Source organism: Molothrus aeneus, chromosome 3 (assembly GCF_037042795.1).
Source record: "Molothrus aeneus isolate 106 chromosome 3, BPBGC_Maene_1.0, whole genome shotgun sequence".
NCBI lineage: Eukaryota > Metazoa > Chordata > Aves > Passeriformes > Icteridae > Molothrus > Molothrus aeneus.
This window is the reverse complement of record NC_089648.1, coordinates 93,366,140-93,381,828: the sequence shown is the minus strand read 5'-3', so window position 1 is coordinate 93,381,828 and position 15,689 is coordinate 93,366,140. Positions and strand designations below refer to the sequence as shown.

The following is a 15,689-nucleotide window of genomic DNA, read 5'->3' as shown; positions in this document are numbered from 1 at the left end:
AACTTCTCAAGGAAACACATCAGGATACCAGTTCATATAATGAAGCACATCAAGTGACATTTTAACATATAAAGTTTAATTTCTCCTTACAATATATACAAGTATCACCAGATAATACAAAAATGAATGTACCACAGACAATGCACACCCAAGCAACGGAAGAGAATCATACATCAGTATTTCTGTTTTTAAAATCCCAAGGAGATTCATTTAGAGAACCTGAGTGTTTCATACCCAAGAGCTGATAGCTCTGCACCTGACAGTAGTTAACCCTGGTTACATTTTAAGGAAAAAAAGCCAAGGTAAGAGCAATGTGTAGGGAGTAAAATTCAAAGTGAAGTTAATATCTATAATGAGAAATATTGCATATGATTTTGCCCAAGAGAGCTCAAGCAAAATAAGGAGAAAGAGGGTAACTCACACTGACACAGGGGAGAAAACCATTCCCCTAAATGAAAGCAAGTCCAACAGATGAGCTCACAAAAATTCCTGCCAGCAAACTGTGTTTCAAAGCAACTCAATGAAATTGGCCACTGATGTGTGATGGGAACATATAATTGGTCTGAAAACTGTCCTGACTGTTGCAGCTTATGCCAAGTACCTGAAACCCAGAGGGACAGTAGCTTACTCTATTTAAAGACCTGCTCTTCCACATCTGATCAGAATTACTGAATGTATTCATGTATTCTGCATGGCATATTTCAAGCAGTGACATATGACTTGGTATCCTGTTGGCTTGGATCAACATATTAATGTGGCTTTAGAGATCCCTCCCATGGTGGTAATTACTATCTGCTGTAAGTGATTTGAGGTTTAAATACAGTAACGTGTTCTCCATGGGCATATTACAAAGAGTCACAAAGTGTTTGGTTTTTGAAAAGTCATACTAACAGGTGTCCCAAAAGGAAAAAAAGTGAGCAAAGTAAATCAAAATCTCTATTTTTCTTCTACCATTTGCTTAGGATGTTTACTATTCTGAGAGAAATCCCTCTAGGCATTACAGTTGAAGCTCTGTGCTCCTTTCTCAGTCACACTTACCCAAATGTATTGATCTACTAATGACTACATTAGCAATACCCTTGTAGGTGTAAATCTGGTGGGATGGGATCTAACTCAGGGAACACAGTAGAAAACTTGCTAGGAACTAAACTTAAAATCAGAGAGATCATCTGAAGAAGTGAGGATGCACCTTTTCAGTCCATGTGTGCTGCTCATGAATGGGCTGGCATTTTCCCTGCTCTTCCCCCTCTCTACCTTACTGCTGGTGCTAAGCCATGTATTACTACTGCTGGGCTTGAGTTATCACAACTGCTTATATGGCCATGTCATCAGCCAAAACAGGGCTTCTCTCCAGCTGACACTGATTATGACTAAAAGTACAAAGATTACTCAGTCATCTGAGTTCCTGACAAAGCACTGTAACTATCATTATGATTCTGAGTGCATTATTTTGCTACTGAAATTGTTCCATTTAATTACAAAAAATCCAAACAAAATGACAGAAAAAAGTTAAGAGAGAGAAAACATAAGGATGAGTGAAATGGTCATTTAGGAAGGCTTAGTTTATTACACATTATAATCCAGCAATGCAAAATACATGAAAGTCCTGTAAATAAAGCCCTAATATTATCCTTTGGATTGATGTGTCAGGGATTGATGTGTCAGAGATTGATTCTTTGGTGCCCAGTAAAATCTGAGGTCTGAACAAAGCTTGTCCTTGTGGCATTTATGGCATCACTCTTGTGTTCATTCTTTGATGCTGTATGAAGGTGCCCTACTCTTCCACACAGTGAGACACTGCTAAGGTCTTGCTCTTCTCTGCCCTCCTTTTCATTAAACTGGAAAAACTTCTTATTCTGGAGATTCCTATCGTTCTGTCAGGTTTGCATGAAATTGTTTGGTTGTTCAGTGTTATTCATTAGGGAAGGAGAGATGGAAGGATGGATGAACACAGACACTTCCATCTTATAAGCCTCCTTTTCAACAGGGCCAGGCTCAAAGGCAGCCTTTGGAACAGGGACACAGATCTGGGGAGGGCTCCCTCCTAGTTCAATATCCTGAGCCCTCAACCACTCCCTTGTTTCTGCTCAGTGAATACTGGAACATTCCATGCAGAACGGCTCAGCCTTTCCAGGAGGGAATGAGAATGCCACCTTCTTCCTCCTCAGCTGTCAGTGCTACTAGTGAACCTGCCTGCAGCTGATGTGGGTTTGAGTCTCCTCAGATACTGTCTCCTACCTTTGAAAAAAGGTTTCAATCAAAAGCTTTTGAAAATAAGCAGCACTACCCCTGCGTTTGTGTGGTATTTGATCTACTAGAAGGCATTCATGATCCTACAGTCATTTTAAAACACCAGCTGGTTTCCTGTGCCCTCCTTCTTTCTTTTTCTGGCCTGTGAGCCTGGCACTAAGTTATGTTAAAGCCAGCCTTTATGCTTTTTTGCCAGATTCCTCTTAATTCATATCAGTTCCCCAGTTAAATTCAAACACTCATGCCGGCTCAAAGGACAACCACATAGTCAGTGAGTACTTTCTTGGCTGGAGGTGACAAAAACAGGACTACAGCTTTTCAGTCCAGTGTGGAGTTATATGTTAAGTGACCATGAAATCCTGGCTTGACTTAAAAGCCTCGGAGGAAATACGAGAATACCTGCATTATGGATCTCAGTGAGGTACAGCAGCTGCAGTGCTACATTTAAGTCATAACAGAAACACTGACTAGATAAGGTCTGTGGAAGAACATCAGGAAGATGTTCTTGGAGCTGACCTACTGAATGGAGTATCTTAACGTAGTCACTAAACCTAACTGTCTTCAGATTCAGAGGCAATTTCAGTGTAATACAAGGAGTTAGGCTTGAACTTTTAAGACTTCTGAACTATAGGCTTTCTTTTCTCTTTATCTTACCCTTCTTTTACCTTCAGGAAACAAGAATATCAGGTCAATTAAAACAGATGTCAAAAGTTTTGAGTATAACAAAATACCTGGCTTTAGCTAACAGTTTAACCAGCTGCCCAATTCCAACTCTTTAGACTTATGCTGCAGAGCAAAAGTCCATTTTTGTTGTGCAGCCCCTGGGGAAAAATAACAGGATCCTAAGTCTGACCTCTCTGGAATTTCTGAAGTCTGTCTCATCAAATCCTACTGACTCTACAGGAGCAACTCCCAGGCTATGCCTCCAATTCTGGCTCTAGCTGTGCCAGTTTGTGTGCCCTAGGTTTCAGGTCCTGTGAGGCTGGCTAGTTTCTTCAGGTGAATTAGTTTCTTAGACCTCAAACAAAAACAAAATTTTCAACCCCAGGCACACACAGAACATTGAATATGGCAACAGTTAACTAAGGAATTAAGCTTCTTTGACACAAGAAAGGCTTAAGGCAGCTGTATCAAGCTACATTAGCTTGGGATCATGTTTGCAATATTATTTGACTGTTTTGACCTTACAGCTTCCTTCAGTAACAGTATTTAGAGTGAATATCCAGAAAAAACACTTTTTTTTCCTTTAAATATTTGTTTAAAAGTTTGTATTACAAAAAGAACAGTAAGATCTCAGCAACAATTTATTGACATACTGAGGCTTTTAAGTGATAAGAATTCCTTGAGAGCATCTGATGTATTTCTGACATATTAACTCACATTGCTTTCTAATTCCAGTTTCCAAGTTTTATCCAAAGTACTGGGAATAGGAGTTATGAAAAAATGCTACTAATACTAATCTTATTTTTGGATGTCATAGGAACTAGAACCTTAAAATTAACAGGCATTTTAGGTGCTACACATGTAAAAAGCCAAAACCTACTTTTTTTTTTTAATGTGGCAAAGAAAAAATGCCCTTCATATGAATAATAAAATGCCAGCTTTACAATGGGATAATTGTCATATCTGGATGTGAAATTGGAAAGCAGTGCAAAGCAGATGGAAAACTAAACATTGCTTGGATTGAATATAATTTTGTTGACCTTTGGTGACGGAGTTCTTCCATCAAATATCTTCTCCCAGACTAAATTTCGTATTTCAGTGCATTTTCCTTTCTGTGAATTTTATTTATAATTTATTGGTGGTCTTCCCACCTTGCTTTCTGTTTTAACCACTGGGCCCTTTACAGCTCTCTGAGGTGAGTGAAGCATTATACAACTTTAAATCCATCATTTATTGGTCTGCTCAGCTTCATTTCTTTTGGTTGTGACTTTCTTCTATGAAAACTGATTGCTTAATGGAAATGTGCTTTAATAACTCTACTGTTATAAAATAAACAATCATAACAATCATCAGCATCCACACTATTTCCATGCTGGAAAAATTCCTTAAAACATGCTTGAAAAATGCAAACATACAAATGAGGAAATCACAAAGAGGGAAGGAAAAATGATGAATCACCATGGTATTGTAAGGTAGTCTTCATTTTATGACAAAATATTTTAAACAACTGAAAACTGAGGGTAATTTCCTTACCAAACCCTCTCTCTTTCATTGTGTGTACCTGAGCTATGCCTTCAGATAGCAATTCCTGCCACCAGCAGGCTGTGCTGCCTTATCCTATAAGACATAAGGATGCTTGGCAAGTAAGGTTTAAATGTAAGACCCAAGACCCAACCAGGAAAACTGAAAACCTAGTCAGGTCAATGGACTGAGGTGCTTCATAGCCATTAGTGGTCTTTGGAGCAGGCATAAATGAATCATATTGATTTTTGCCAGATAGTGTTTCTCAAGCTTTTGCTGAAGACTAAACACCTTCTGGCTCACAAGCCTTCATCTGAGCCCTGAGCTAGCAGTATTCCAGTGTGTGTGTGTAAGGTCAAGGACCTGCTTCTAAGTGTTGTCTACAAGTGCTGACTCTCTCTGGAAGAATTAAATTGCTGGCAAACATTGTGCAACATCCCTCTGCCCCTGAATTTAGTAACTATCTTGAGAAAGCAGCTCACCACTGAGAAATGGTGATTTTCATGGGAGGCTCCTAGAGAGGAGGCCACATGGTCACATGGTGCCCATCCTTCCTCTCCTCCCCTCCCACACAGGAGGTACTAGCTTTCATTAAAACAGGACCTCAATGCACATGGCAAGTCTTCTGGCATTGCTTTCGTAGGCCATGTGGCATTTCAATAATGTGATCAAGGCCGGAAGGAAAGTAGAGCATGCAGCTGCAAAGGTGGAAAGTGATCCATTAAGGTGGAAAACAATCTAGTAAAAGTGACCACACCTCCTTTGACCTACTAAAAAGTGACCAAGTCTATCATTAAGAATTCCTGATACAGATTAATAACTTATTTCAGTTACCCATTCTCACTTCCTAGACTGGAAACCTTAATTGCCTTTTTGACAGCTTTTTTTTTTTTTTTAACTTGAGTAAGAAAACAAAAGGATTTTGTTATTTAAGTAGTCAGTGCACACACTTATTAGTTTGTTGTTAAGTGATAGCTGCAGGACTTTGTTAGTACAGGCAAACGTGAACAGCTACACAGACAGGGGAGCTGACTTCCATGGCAGCAGTAAAACCTGCAGAACGTACCCCCTGAGCCACCTCCATCAGCCCTGGCCCCCGCCCAGGGAGGCAGAGCTGCTGGCTGAAGATTTCTTCAGTTCTATTTTCATAGACTGAGTCTCAGCACGAGGCTCGAATTTTGTCACATTTCCTGCTCCTGGGGCTGCCACTACTGGCTTTCCTGCTTTCATACCTTTTGACACAGGAATGCGGGTGGGTGTAGGTCTCGGGGATGACCCATCCTGTCCTGTCTGCAGAACAAAGAGACAGAGAAAAACACAGTGAATCAAGGACTTTTTCTCATACATGCTCATCTTATACTTTGCTTTGGTTCTTTATTTACCTCTCAAACAACAATAGCCCAAATCATAGTCATTAGCAAAGTAATATTCACACTTGGAATCTGGCCGTGGTACATACTGCTAGAGTAGGGCCAAAGGTACAGCTGCGATCAAACGAGTTTCCCAGAGGTGAGGTGCAGTGTTTTGAATCAAGATGTCACAAGGATGGGAATTTGTGCAAATCTCCCATTCTACAGCATGACACAGTTCAGGATGACCTTAGAGGTTACTACAACATTGGCTTGGCTGTCAGGACAGGTAAAATATTAGCATCTTGTATAGACACTAGCACAGGTCTTCAGAACAGCATAGTCAGGTGAGGCTAATGAACCCAGGGTAACTGCCAGATTTTAGGAGCTGGGGCATGATCACTCAGTATTGTAAATAAAATTGAATTTTACTTCCCAAAGTATGCTGAGCTCATGGCTGGGGCCACTTATTTCTGCACCAGGAAGAGCAGGGGGTTGGGAGGAAAGAGACAGAGAAAAGATCTGGATTTCCTTTTCCTGTGGCTGTGGCAGGAGGGATGTGGGAAAGGGCTCTCCCAGTCCAAGCACAAATCACAACTTGAGAAACTCTGGTAAGGGTGAAGCTGCTAACCCAGATTTCCAAGGATACCTCAAGGCAGGATGGACATGGTCATTTTACTATCTCTGCCAGTCTTCTGCCCTGGACAACAGCCAAGCAAGCACACTAATCCTCAAGTTTGAGTAATTCAGAATTAAAAAAAAAAAAAGAAAAAAAAGAACAGCCTAAGTGGTTGGCTTGGGGCTGGCAGACCCAACACAGCTCCTGTGTCCGTCTGGAGCCCCAGCTGGAGACCAGGCCAAAGCTATCCCATAGCTCTGGCTGGATAATGATGTGCATACTCTTCAAGGTCAAATCTGGAGCTACCTCATATGAACCATGACTTAAAGAAAATACTTATAAACATGACAATTCTGGAAGGAAAATAGGCTTTATCTCCTGCAGTGTGCAATACAGACACAAATGATAATGGTGACAGCTTCAGTGTCTTGGCTAAATTTCATATGTGACTGACATTGCTGTTCAGATTATGGATAAAGACTTTGATCTCACAAAAGAGAACAATTCTCCTAAAATCCTGTAATCCTAGCTAGACCCACCTGCTAAATGACTAAACTCTGCAATTTATGACATATAAGCAAAGTAAAACTTAACTGCTGAAATAGACTGGATTGGGGGCCCGTGTCAGCTGCAACATGCATTTTTACATTTACTTAAAAATGCTCTACAAATGTTTTTCAGCCAGTGGCATCAGAGCTTTCTGTCTGCATCCTGAGCATGCAAAGGAAACCCATTCCTTAATCTTCTAAGAACAGTTCAAAACCCCATGTGTACACTCAAAAAAAAATCACAATTGGAAAACTTGAATGCTGTCTGCCTGACAGGAAGGAAGCCATTTTCAATAACTAAAAGCAACATTTACAATAGCAGTCTAAAGGCTAATATGGAACTCACATGTAGATGTCAAAACAAGTTAGGCCCATACAATTCTGTAGGGCAAAACATGCAAATGCATTCCATCAGCCTTGGAAAATATGTCAACATCCCAGGGAACCCAAATGACAAACATCTTGTACTCCCTGAAAGAGTCCTACAGTGAGTAAACATGAGGCAATCAAATGGAGTAGCTGGAATCTCAGGCATTTCTTCAGCTTTATTCACATGTAAATTATTAACTAAGGATTTGGGCGCTTTCAAGTTACTCATTTCAAGCCTAAATCATTCAAAAGCACTTTGAAAAGAACTCTAACTTGCTTTAAATTTCTTAGTTGCCTTCATTCCAGCATACTAACGTGTTGATTGCATGGAAGCTAATGCCTGCTTCCCAGGCAGCTGCAAAAGCATTTTGTGTTTGCCAAGTGAGATGGCACAAAGGTGCCTCCCCAGCCGGCTGTCCCCTTGGGCGCGGGAAGGGGCAGCGAGCAGAGACACATCCAGCCCACGTCTGTAGCATCTGCGGCAGAGAACCCACACTGACTGCCTGTCTCTCCGTCATTTCTTCCGAGAACTCAAAGCCATTTCTTCCAGCTGTTTGTCTGTAGGCTGCTGTCTTCTGGTTGGCCCAGGGCTGTGGCTCCAACCAGAAATTAACCCTTACACAGCTGGAGTGGAGTGCCCGAGATGCGGCCCCATGGGACACTGGGTGATGCAAGCTGGATCTGAGCTGGCAAGGCAAGACATGGTGCTGGAACAGGGACCCAGTGAGGCCACACAAGACATTACTGAGACTGAGATGAACACATGCAGCTGCTATGGTGCAGTCATGATCAGCTCTTGCTGCAGACACAGATGTATTAACCTGTGAAGCTGCAGTAAGTTTGGGCAGTCCCATTAAAGGAAAAAAGCAAACTGAACATACAGAACACGTAGCACATTTGAGTAGTAGATCCTGTTTGGTGCATTTTATTGAAACATGAAGAGAATGCTTTCATGTACACACTGGCTTCTGGAATATTTTAACTAAAAAAGTGCTTTTCCATCATTTGTTCTCAACCTGATCAGGCCCCAGCTTGCCCTGGACAGAAATGGTTCAGTTCAGTGACCAACAGACACCTTGTGCAATTTGAAATGCCCTGGGCTACTCAAGCAATGTACACAGAGCTGGTAGACAACACAGATGACCCCAAGAGACCTAGAATTTCTGAATAAGCAGCTGGAAGGTAGGTAGACTACTTGACAGCACTGAAAATGGCACTAAAATAAAGTATGTTTAGGTAACTTTATCCTGAAAGGGTGGCACTTGAGAATCTAGGCAATATAGTCAGCAGAGCCAGTGGGCAATTCAGCTCACACAGAAGCCAGCCCTGTCTCAGCTGGATCACCCCCCAGTCACCACAGGCCAGCACACAGGGGTCAGTGCTGCCATGGGGAGCACACAGACTACAGACTGACTCAGCTGCCCACACTGAGGCATCTTGTGCCATCTGAGGCGTCCCATCAGCTGCCACTGCAGAAAGGGACGGGTCAGTTATCCCTCCCAGCCTCACACAGGCACACAGCTGCCAGCACTTCTCAGCTGCCACAGGCACACAGCCAGCACCACCACACCTCTGCACAGGCAGGCAAGCTGCTCCCTGCCCCTCCACCAGCTCTAGCAACAGCTTAGAGCACACATGGGACACCTACACAGAGCTACATTTAGGTGCTGGTCTCAAACTAAATGCTGTCCAATTGCAAGTGGCCTTCCAGCTGCACAAACACTTGTCCCCTTCACTCTGGCACCCAGCAGCTTCTCAGCTGGGCCCTCCTGCCAAGGTCACAGGATGCCCTGCATGGTTGGTGCTGTGCCACCGTGCTGGCTCTGCTGCAGCCGGGATTCCCTCTGCTCCCTGCAGATTTGCATGGCACTGGAGTCACTGTGTACCCTGGCACCATAAACAGATGGCACTCAATGCCAGGCTTGTAGGAGGTGGGGAGCACAGGGATTAAGTGATTATAGGACTGACACCCATCATGGTAGCCAAAGAAGATCCACATTCACCAGCAATCCTATAACCAAACGAAAGTCTAAATCAAACAGGATGTAGGCACCGCTGTTTTGGGGGTTTTCACAAAGAATACTTGGGTTTATTCTGTGGAATTTTTTCTGCAAACTATATGAACTGTCCTGGGAACAGAAATTTGGGCCAATGCGCTAAGGGAAAACTAACAAGCCAGGCTCATTTTGGTTTCCATATCCTCTGGTCTCTGTGGTCCATTTGCAATAAAAAAAATCATATCCTAGGTCTGCTGTGATAGTCCAAGTATTTTCCTGGGAGTGAGTTTGACTCTAATCAAGCTAAGGAGGACTAAACTCCATTTTTTCTGTTTCTGTGGGAACCATCCAAATCCATAGGCTGCCATAAAAAAGGCATTAATACATTGTACAAAGCATGTTGTGTGAGGAGAGTTAAGAGAAAAATTAAAACCAGTGAAAGCAGCTGTGTATCAGTTTGTCTTGTACGATTTTATTAACTTAAACCTTCAAAACTGTATCTGTTGGTTTCGTCTAGGGTTACTGAGTAAATGATCACAGCTTGGGTTTTCTGACTAGGAGCAGTGAAGTGTGTTTGTAAAGTTGTCATTTGCAAAACAGATGGTGAATACACTTTTTTTCCTTTCCAAGAGGCTGGGGAGGAAAAGACACATTTGAGCTTGTTCGAAGTTGCCTGCTCAGCTGACTAGGGACATTAAAAAACAAAGGGAAGCATAAGATAAAGTAAATCTTATGGCTGAACTATTTTCCTTACATTCCAAATCTGGGAGGATAAAGTGAAGAAAGAAGCCAGTTTTTAGCCAGGGAAAAAAAAAAAAAACCAAAACAAAAAAGTTCTGTCTGCCATGGTTCACTGCATCATCACAGTAGAGACAGACATCTAGTTAAAAGAAAAAGTTTAAAAAAAAGTTTTCCAGGCTTCTGAGAGACAAAGGAGTTTGTAAATTAATTCAAGACTTTAAAAAATGAACAGTTGCCTCTAATATGCAAGGAAACACTGTATAATAAAGTATCTACAATACTTTATATAGGTGAGAAGAGAGAGCGAGCACATGTGCAATCTCAAACAGATCTGTGTGATGAATGCAAGTTTTCTTAATTCAGAAGCCTTAAATGGGAATGGCAGCTTCTCTCCAGAAGTGTGAAAGTGTATCTTAAACACATTTTGACATTTCAGCTTGGGAAGAGATGGCTTACGAGGCGTGTTGTGGGGCTCTGCTGACTCCCGAGCAGCACAGACAAATGAGCAGGGGATGACTATTCAGTATTTGTCAAGATACAAGAAAAAGGCTGTAACCAATGAAGGTATTGCATAAAAGGTATCAAACAAAAGAGCTTTTCCCAAAGCCCACAGTTGAATTCACTGCCCCCTGATGTTGTGGAAACAACAGTGTAAATGAGTTCAAAAAGCAATTAAAAGAATAAATAGAAAAAACCTCTGCCATGGTCTATTAAAGCCAAAGATGTGGCTACAGGCTCTGGTTCAGAAAGAAATACCCACCTATTGCCAAAAACTGGGAACAGACACTGAGGGAAACATTACTGTGTGTTTACCCACTCAAAATAATCTTCCCCTAAGCATCTGTTGCAGACTCTGTCTAGCTAAGTAAGTTTTTGGACTAATACAGTACTGCTAGTTTTCTGTTTTGGTTAAATTCTTTCCCAGGGTATTTCCAACTCAAGCAATAAAAACTTATGTCCAGTAATAAACTGGGAAAGGACTATCAATAAATACTGCCCACTATGGTTAAAGACAGAGGTGAGAAGTCTTTCACTATGAAAAAGAAGCTGGGGTACCACCACAGAAGCCCAAAGAGAAAGCAAAACCAATATGCTACAGGAAGCTCTATTGTAATACAGCACTTACAGAAGTTCAGAGGAACAGAAAGAGCTCTACTATTCACTGGCTAAAGAAGCTTGGAGCTGTAAGCAATGATAACATGTCTGCTTAATTATTCCTTTGGAGCTCAGTAATATAGCAGATATTAACTGAATTATATGGGGATCATGGGATTATATCAAAGAAATGCCAGCCTGCATAATTAGAGTCTAAAGACTTGCCAGCTGAGCCAAAAAATATGAGGTATATTTTCAAAATTTGGATATTGCACTCATCAAAAATAAAAATAGTTTCCTGCTCTGTCATGCCCATTATTCTTTGTCCCTCTGTCTCTCACCTGTAATTTTTCTGGGTTGCCATTATGAAAATAACTTTGAAGGGACTTCCTCTGGAAGTTAACTGCTTTGGGAGATAATTCTAAAAGCGTACCGGCATCCAACACTGGTACAAAAATACATTAATTGGGCAAATTCTGATTTTATAATTAAGCTTGAGCCTGGAAGAAATGTAGGGAAGACAAGAGTTTCTCCTCACCCCTCCCATTTTCCCTGCTGGTGTCTCAAACCCAAGCTATGGTTTGTCCTTCTCCCTGCCATGAAGACCACACCATGAGACCACACTGCTTACCACTGATTGTGTTCCTCGTGTGGAAGATGTTGTAACAGGTGTGATGGTGATAGTGCTTGTCACCTTGCTGGCTGCAGGGCGTGGGGACAGGTTGTTCCGAGGCGATCGAAGGACAGTACCAGTCACCACCTCTTTCTCTGCCGCGATGTTCACCGGCCGGACTGTTATCACAGGGCTTGCGCCGTCAGGCACGGCACTGGGAGAACGTTTAAACTGGGAGCCCAAGTGGATGTGGATTTTGTTGTCCTCTGTTGTGATAATGTTGGCATTGGCGTTGTACTTGCGGACTGGAGTCGGGACGGTTTGCTTTTCTGGCGTGACCTTGAAGACAGCCCTGCCCATGGTCATGTCTTGTGACTGCGGCGAGACGGAGATTTCTGCCGGCGCCGCAGATGTCGACACTGTCATGATCTGAATCGGCGATGCAGGTCTGTCAGCAAAGGGTGCTCTCCCTCCCTCTGGGGACTTTTCCCTGGAGAATGTAGTTATAGTGACTGGAGACATGGAACGATCTGGGCCCATGGGACTTTCACTGCTTTTTCCTTTTGGTGGCATAACATTTGGAGAGGGAATGATGGTTATTCGTGGCTTCTGATTTCCCAAAGTAGGAATGACAGTGGTACTTGAAAAAAATTCCTCTGCAGATGGACTGGTTATCTCCAAAGTTGCTGTACTGTTCTCATGGTCTGGTGTCACCCGAATATGAAGAGGTTGACCCTGCTTTGGTGAAAGGACAACCTCCCCGGGATGTGCTGGACTACTGTGGCTTCGGGTGCCTTTATCAGGAGTTGTCTGTGCCCCAGTTTCCCTCTTTTTCATCCATGGTATCCAGGATTTCCTCATAGCAAGCTCATTTGCTGCTGGAGGATATCTCTCAAGCACTGAAGAACGCTCCATGGGTTTTTTCAGACCTACCTGCCGCAGATTGCTCATGATATGATTCTCCTCCTGGAAGGATTTCCTTATAAATACTGCTGGAGTTTCTTCTTCTGCTGCTTCATTGCTTAGAGCATCTGTCTGCACACCGGTGGACGTCAGGGGAACATCAACCATTCTCCTCCCATTCATGCTGGGCCTCAGAGCGCGGCTGTAACGCTTAGAGAGCTCCAGCTCTCTTGTCAGATTCAAAACTTCCTGCCCCATGCTCTTGTTTTTGTTCTCCTCTTCCATAAACCTTTGCTGAAGAACTGAATAATCAACTTGGAGCTGAGAAAGTTGGTCTTCTTTGTTCATGAGCTCATGGATTTTTTCCTTAAGTGCTTGAACTTCTGCTTTCAAATCTCTGCTTTTGGCCTCTTCCAGACGAAACCTGTGCCTCAGCTCTGCCTCCTGGCTCACGACTTCACCTTTTTCTATTGCTTTCGTTTTGGCAATCTGGAGTTTCATCTCCTCCAACTGTTGAGAAAGAAAATTAGCTTTATCCTGCTCAGTCCTAAATTTCTGCTCTAGCTGATCATATTCATCTTCAGTCTTCATTAAATCTCCTTCAACCACTTCCAGTTGTTTGAGACGTTTTTTCAATCTTTCAATTTCAATGGTAAGTTCCTTAATCTTGTTGTCCTCATGACAAACATGCTCAGCTCCTTTCCTAGTTCGACCTCTTGTAATTTCTCTTTCTACTTCCTCCATACCATCAATTCTTTTCTTTAACAGGTCAACTCTACAGCTTAATTCAGATGATTTTTCTTCTTCACTTCTCAGTTTGCCAATTAACTCATCCCTTTCCTTTGTCAAACTAGATACTTTTTCCTCCATTTCAGATTTCAGTTTCAAAAATTTCTTACTTTCTTCTATCAATTTCTCTGTTACATCCATAACTTTCCCTTGTTCAACTTTAAAATTCTTGTTTAGGCCCTCAACCTTTTTTTCCTCCTGTTTTATTTTTTCCATCATGTTTTTTCGCTCATCAACCAACATTACAGTAAACGACTTCAGCTTTGTAAGGTCGTCTTTTAAGCTTATTTCAGCCTTTTCCAACTTGCTTTCAGATGTCTCAAGGTCCTTCACTCGAGTCTTCACCACTTCCAACTCATTTATCAAATCTTTAGTCAAATTTTTTTCTCTCTCCAAGTTTAAGTGTAGCTGAGTGCATTCTGACTTACTTTTACTGAAAGCCTCTTCCAGCTTCTCTAATTCTGACATTCTTTTCTGCAGTTTTTCCACTTCAAGTTTCAACTCTTTGCTATGATGCTCTTCCTCCTGCAGTTTATTTTTCAGCTCTTTGCACTGGGATTCAGTTTTCGTGATCTCTTCATCCTTCCCCTCCATTTCAAGCACGCGCTTACGGAGGTTTTCCACTTCTGCCATTAAGCTAGAGTTCCCACATTCCCCTTTTGCTATTTTATCTCTTAATTCTTGAAGTTCCTCCTCAGTTTTTTGAAGATTTTTGTTAGTTTCTTCTAGCTCCTCTATTCTGCGAGTCAACCCCACTAGCTTGAGCCTTAGTTGTCTATTATGTGACTCTTGATTAGCCAGTTTAGCAGTCATCTCCTCATGTTCTTGACAAAATGATGATGTTTTGTGTTCAAGTTCTGCCTCTAATTTCATCAGTTTTTGTCCATCTTCTTTTGTTTTTGCAGTAATAATTTTAAGCTTTTCTTCTTCTTCCTTTAGTTTTTGAGTTAAGTCCTGTATTTTCTGGCTTTGTTGACCAAGTTGTTCAATATGCATTTGTCTTTCATCCACCAGCATGAGTGCAAATGATTTGAGCTTGACTAGTTCTTCTCTTAGTTTATTGATTCTCTTTGTATGCTCCTTCTCCTTCCGGGCTTGATAGATCTTCTCCTGCTCAAGAAGTTTCTTCAACCTGAAACAAGTCAAAAGAGGTGTGTTAGACTAAAATGTATATATATATATATATATATATATATATATATATATATGTCTATGTGTGTATCTCTCTATTTTTAAAATCACATTTTAGCTTTTTTTACTAATTCATTAATAATTAAGTAATTTATTAGTTCTATTTAATTTTCAAGAAATAACTACCTACTACAGTTGTATTCCCAAACCAAGTACTTTGAATTACAGAAGTTAAATGAAAAATACATAAAATCATCTAGAAATCTGAAACACAGTAAGATTTTATACATGTACAGGTAACAAATACATCAGGTTTTAATTTCCTTACATTTATTTCTCTGTTAGGATGATGTTATAATAACCCAACAGGACAGGTATTATCTACTCACTAATCCATTTATATCAAATTACAAGGTGAATTCCTCTTTATGTCTTGCATACAGAAAAATATGTAAAATAAGATAAAGATTAAACTAATTGTTATATGCAGCCACACATAAACAGACTAATCCTGGTTACAAACAAACCAGCAGGACAGAAGATTACTGTAGCACACAACTGATAACCATCTGGGCATCACAGGCATATGAAATTAGCAGGAAGATAAATTTTCCACTATTATGCTAAAAGGTTTCTTCCTCTACATTTCATTTAGTAGATGATGTGAACCACAAGGACCAAACTAGTCAAACCTTTGGCTATAGCTGACCTCATCTGGAAAGTGATGAAAAAAAATGATGAAAAAATCTCTGTATGGCCTCTAAATCTGCGTTTTCAGATAATATAAAAACTTGCCATATATCCAAATTAGGTGTCTCCTCAGAAAGCTAATAGAGGCATACATTACCCAGTGGTAGCCATGCAACATGGAGTAAGATAACTATTTTATACCTGTGATCCTGTGATTTATCTTCAGGATCTGTTGACACTAACATAGGAAGTTCCTGCACATGTTCTAAGCACAGATTTATGAGGCTGGTGATCCTCAATTGAAAGAGGTACAGATAACACAGGGATGCATCCCAACCAATCTAAGAGCCTTATTGTAAAAGCAGCAGTCTGACTGAGAAAGACACAGGTATGCACACTGAAGTTACTGTG

The 15,689-nt window shown here is 41.3% G+C and overlaps 1 protein-coding gene across 2 annotated transcripts in view; it reads right to left on the bottom strand.

The window, feature by feature from the left end:
* The window catches only part of FILIP1 (filamin A interacting protein 1), a 101,889-nt gene that overhangs the window by 2,882 nt on the left and 83,318 nt on the right, over nucleotides 1-15,689 (bottom strand). The window contains exons 5-6 of one of the 2 annotated variants that reach the window (XM_066545904.1): nucleotides 11,784-14,589; nucleotides 5,667-5,724 (exon numbers count right to left, since the gene is read on the bottom strand). In XM_066545904.1, the coding sequence (XP_066402001.1) occupies nucleotides 5,667-5,724; nucleotides 11,784-14,589 (2,864 nt within the window). Of the gene's footprint in view, nucleotides 1-5,500; nucleotides 5,725-11,783; nucleotides 14,590-15,689 lie in introns of both variants that reach the window. The other variant, XM_066545905.1, reaches the window with a different exon arrangement.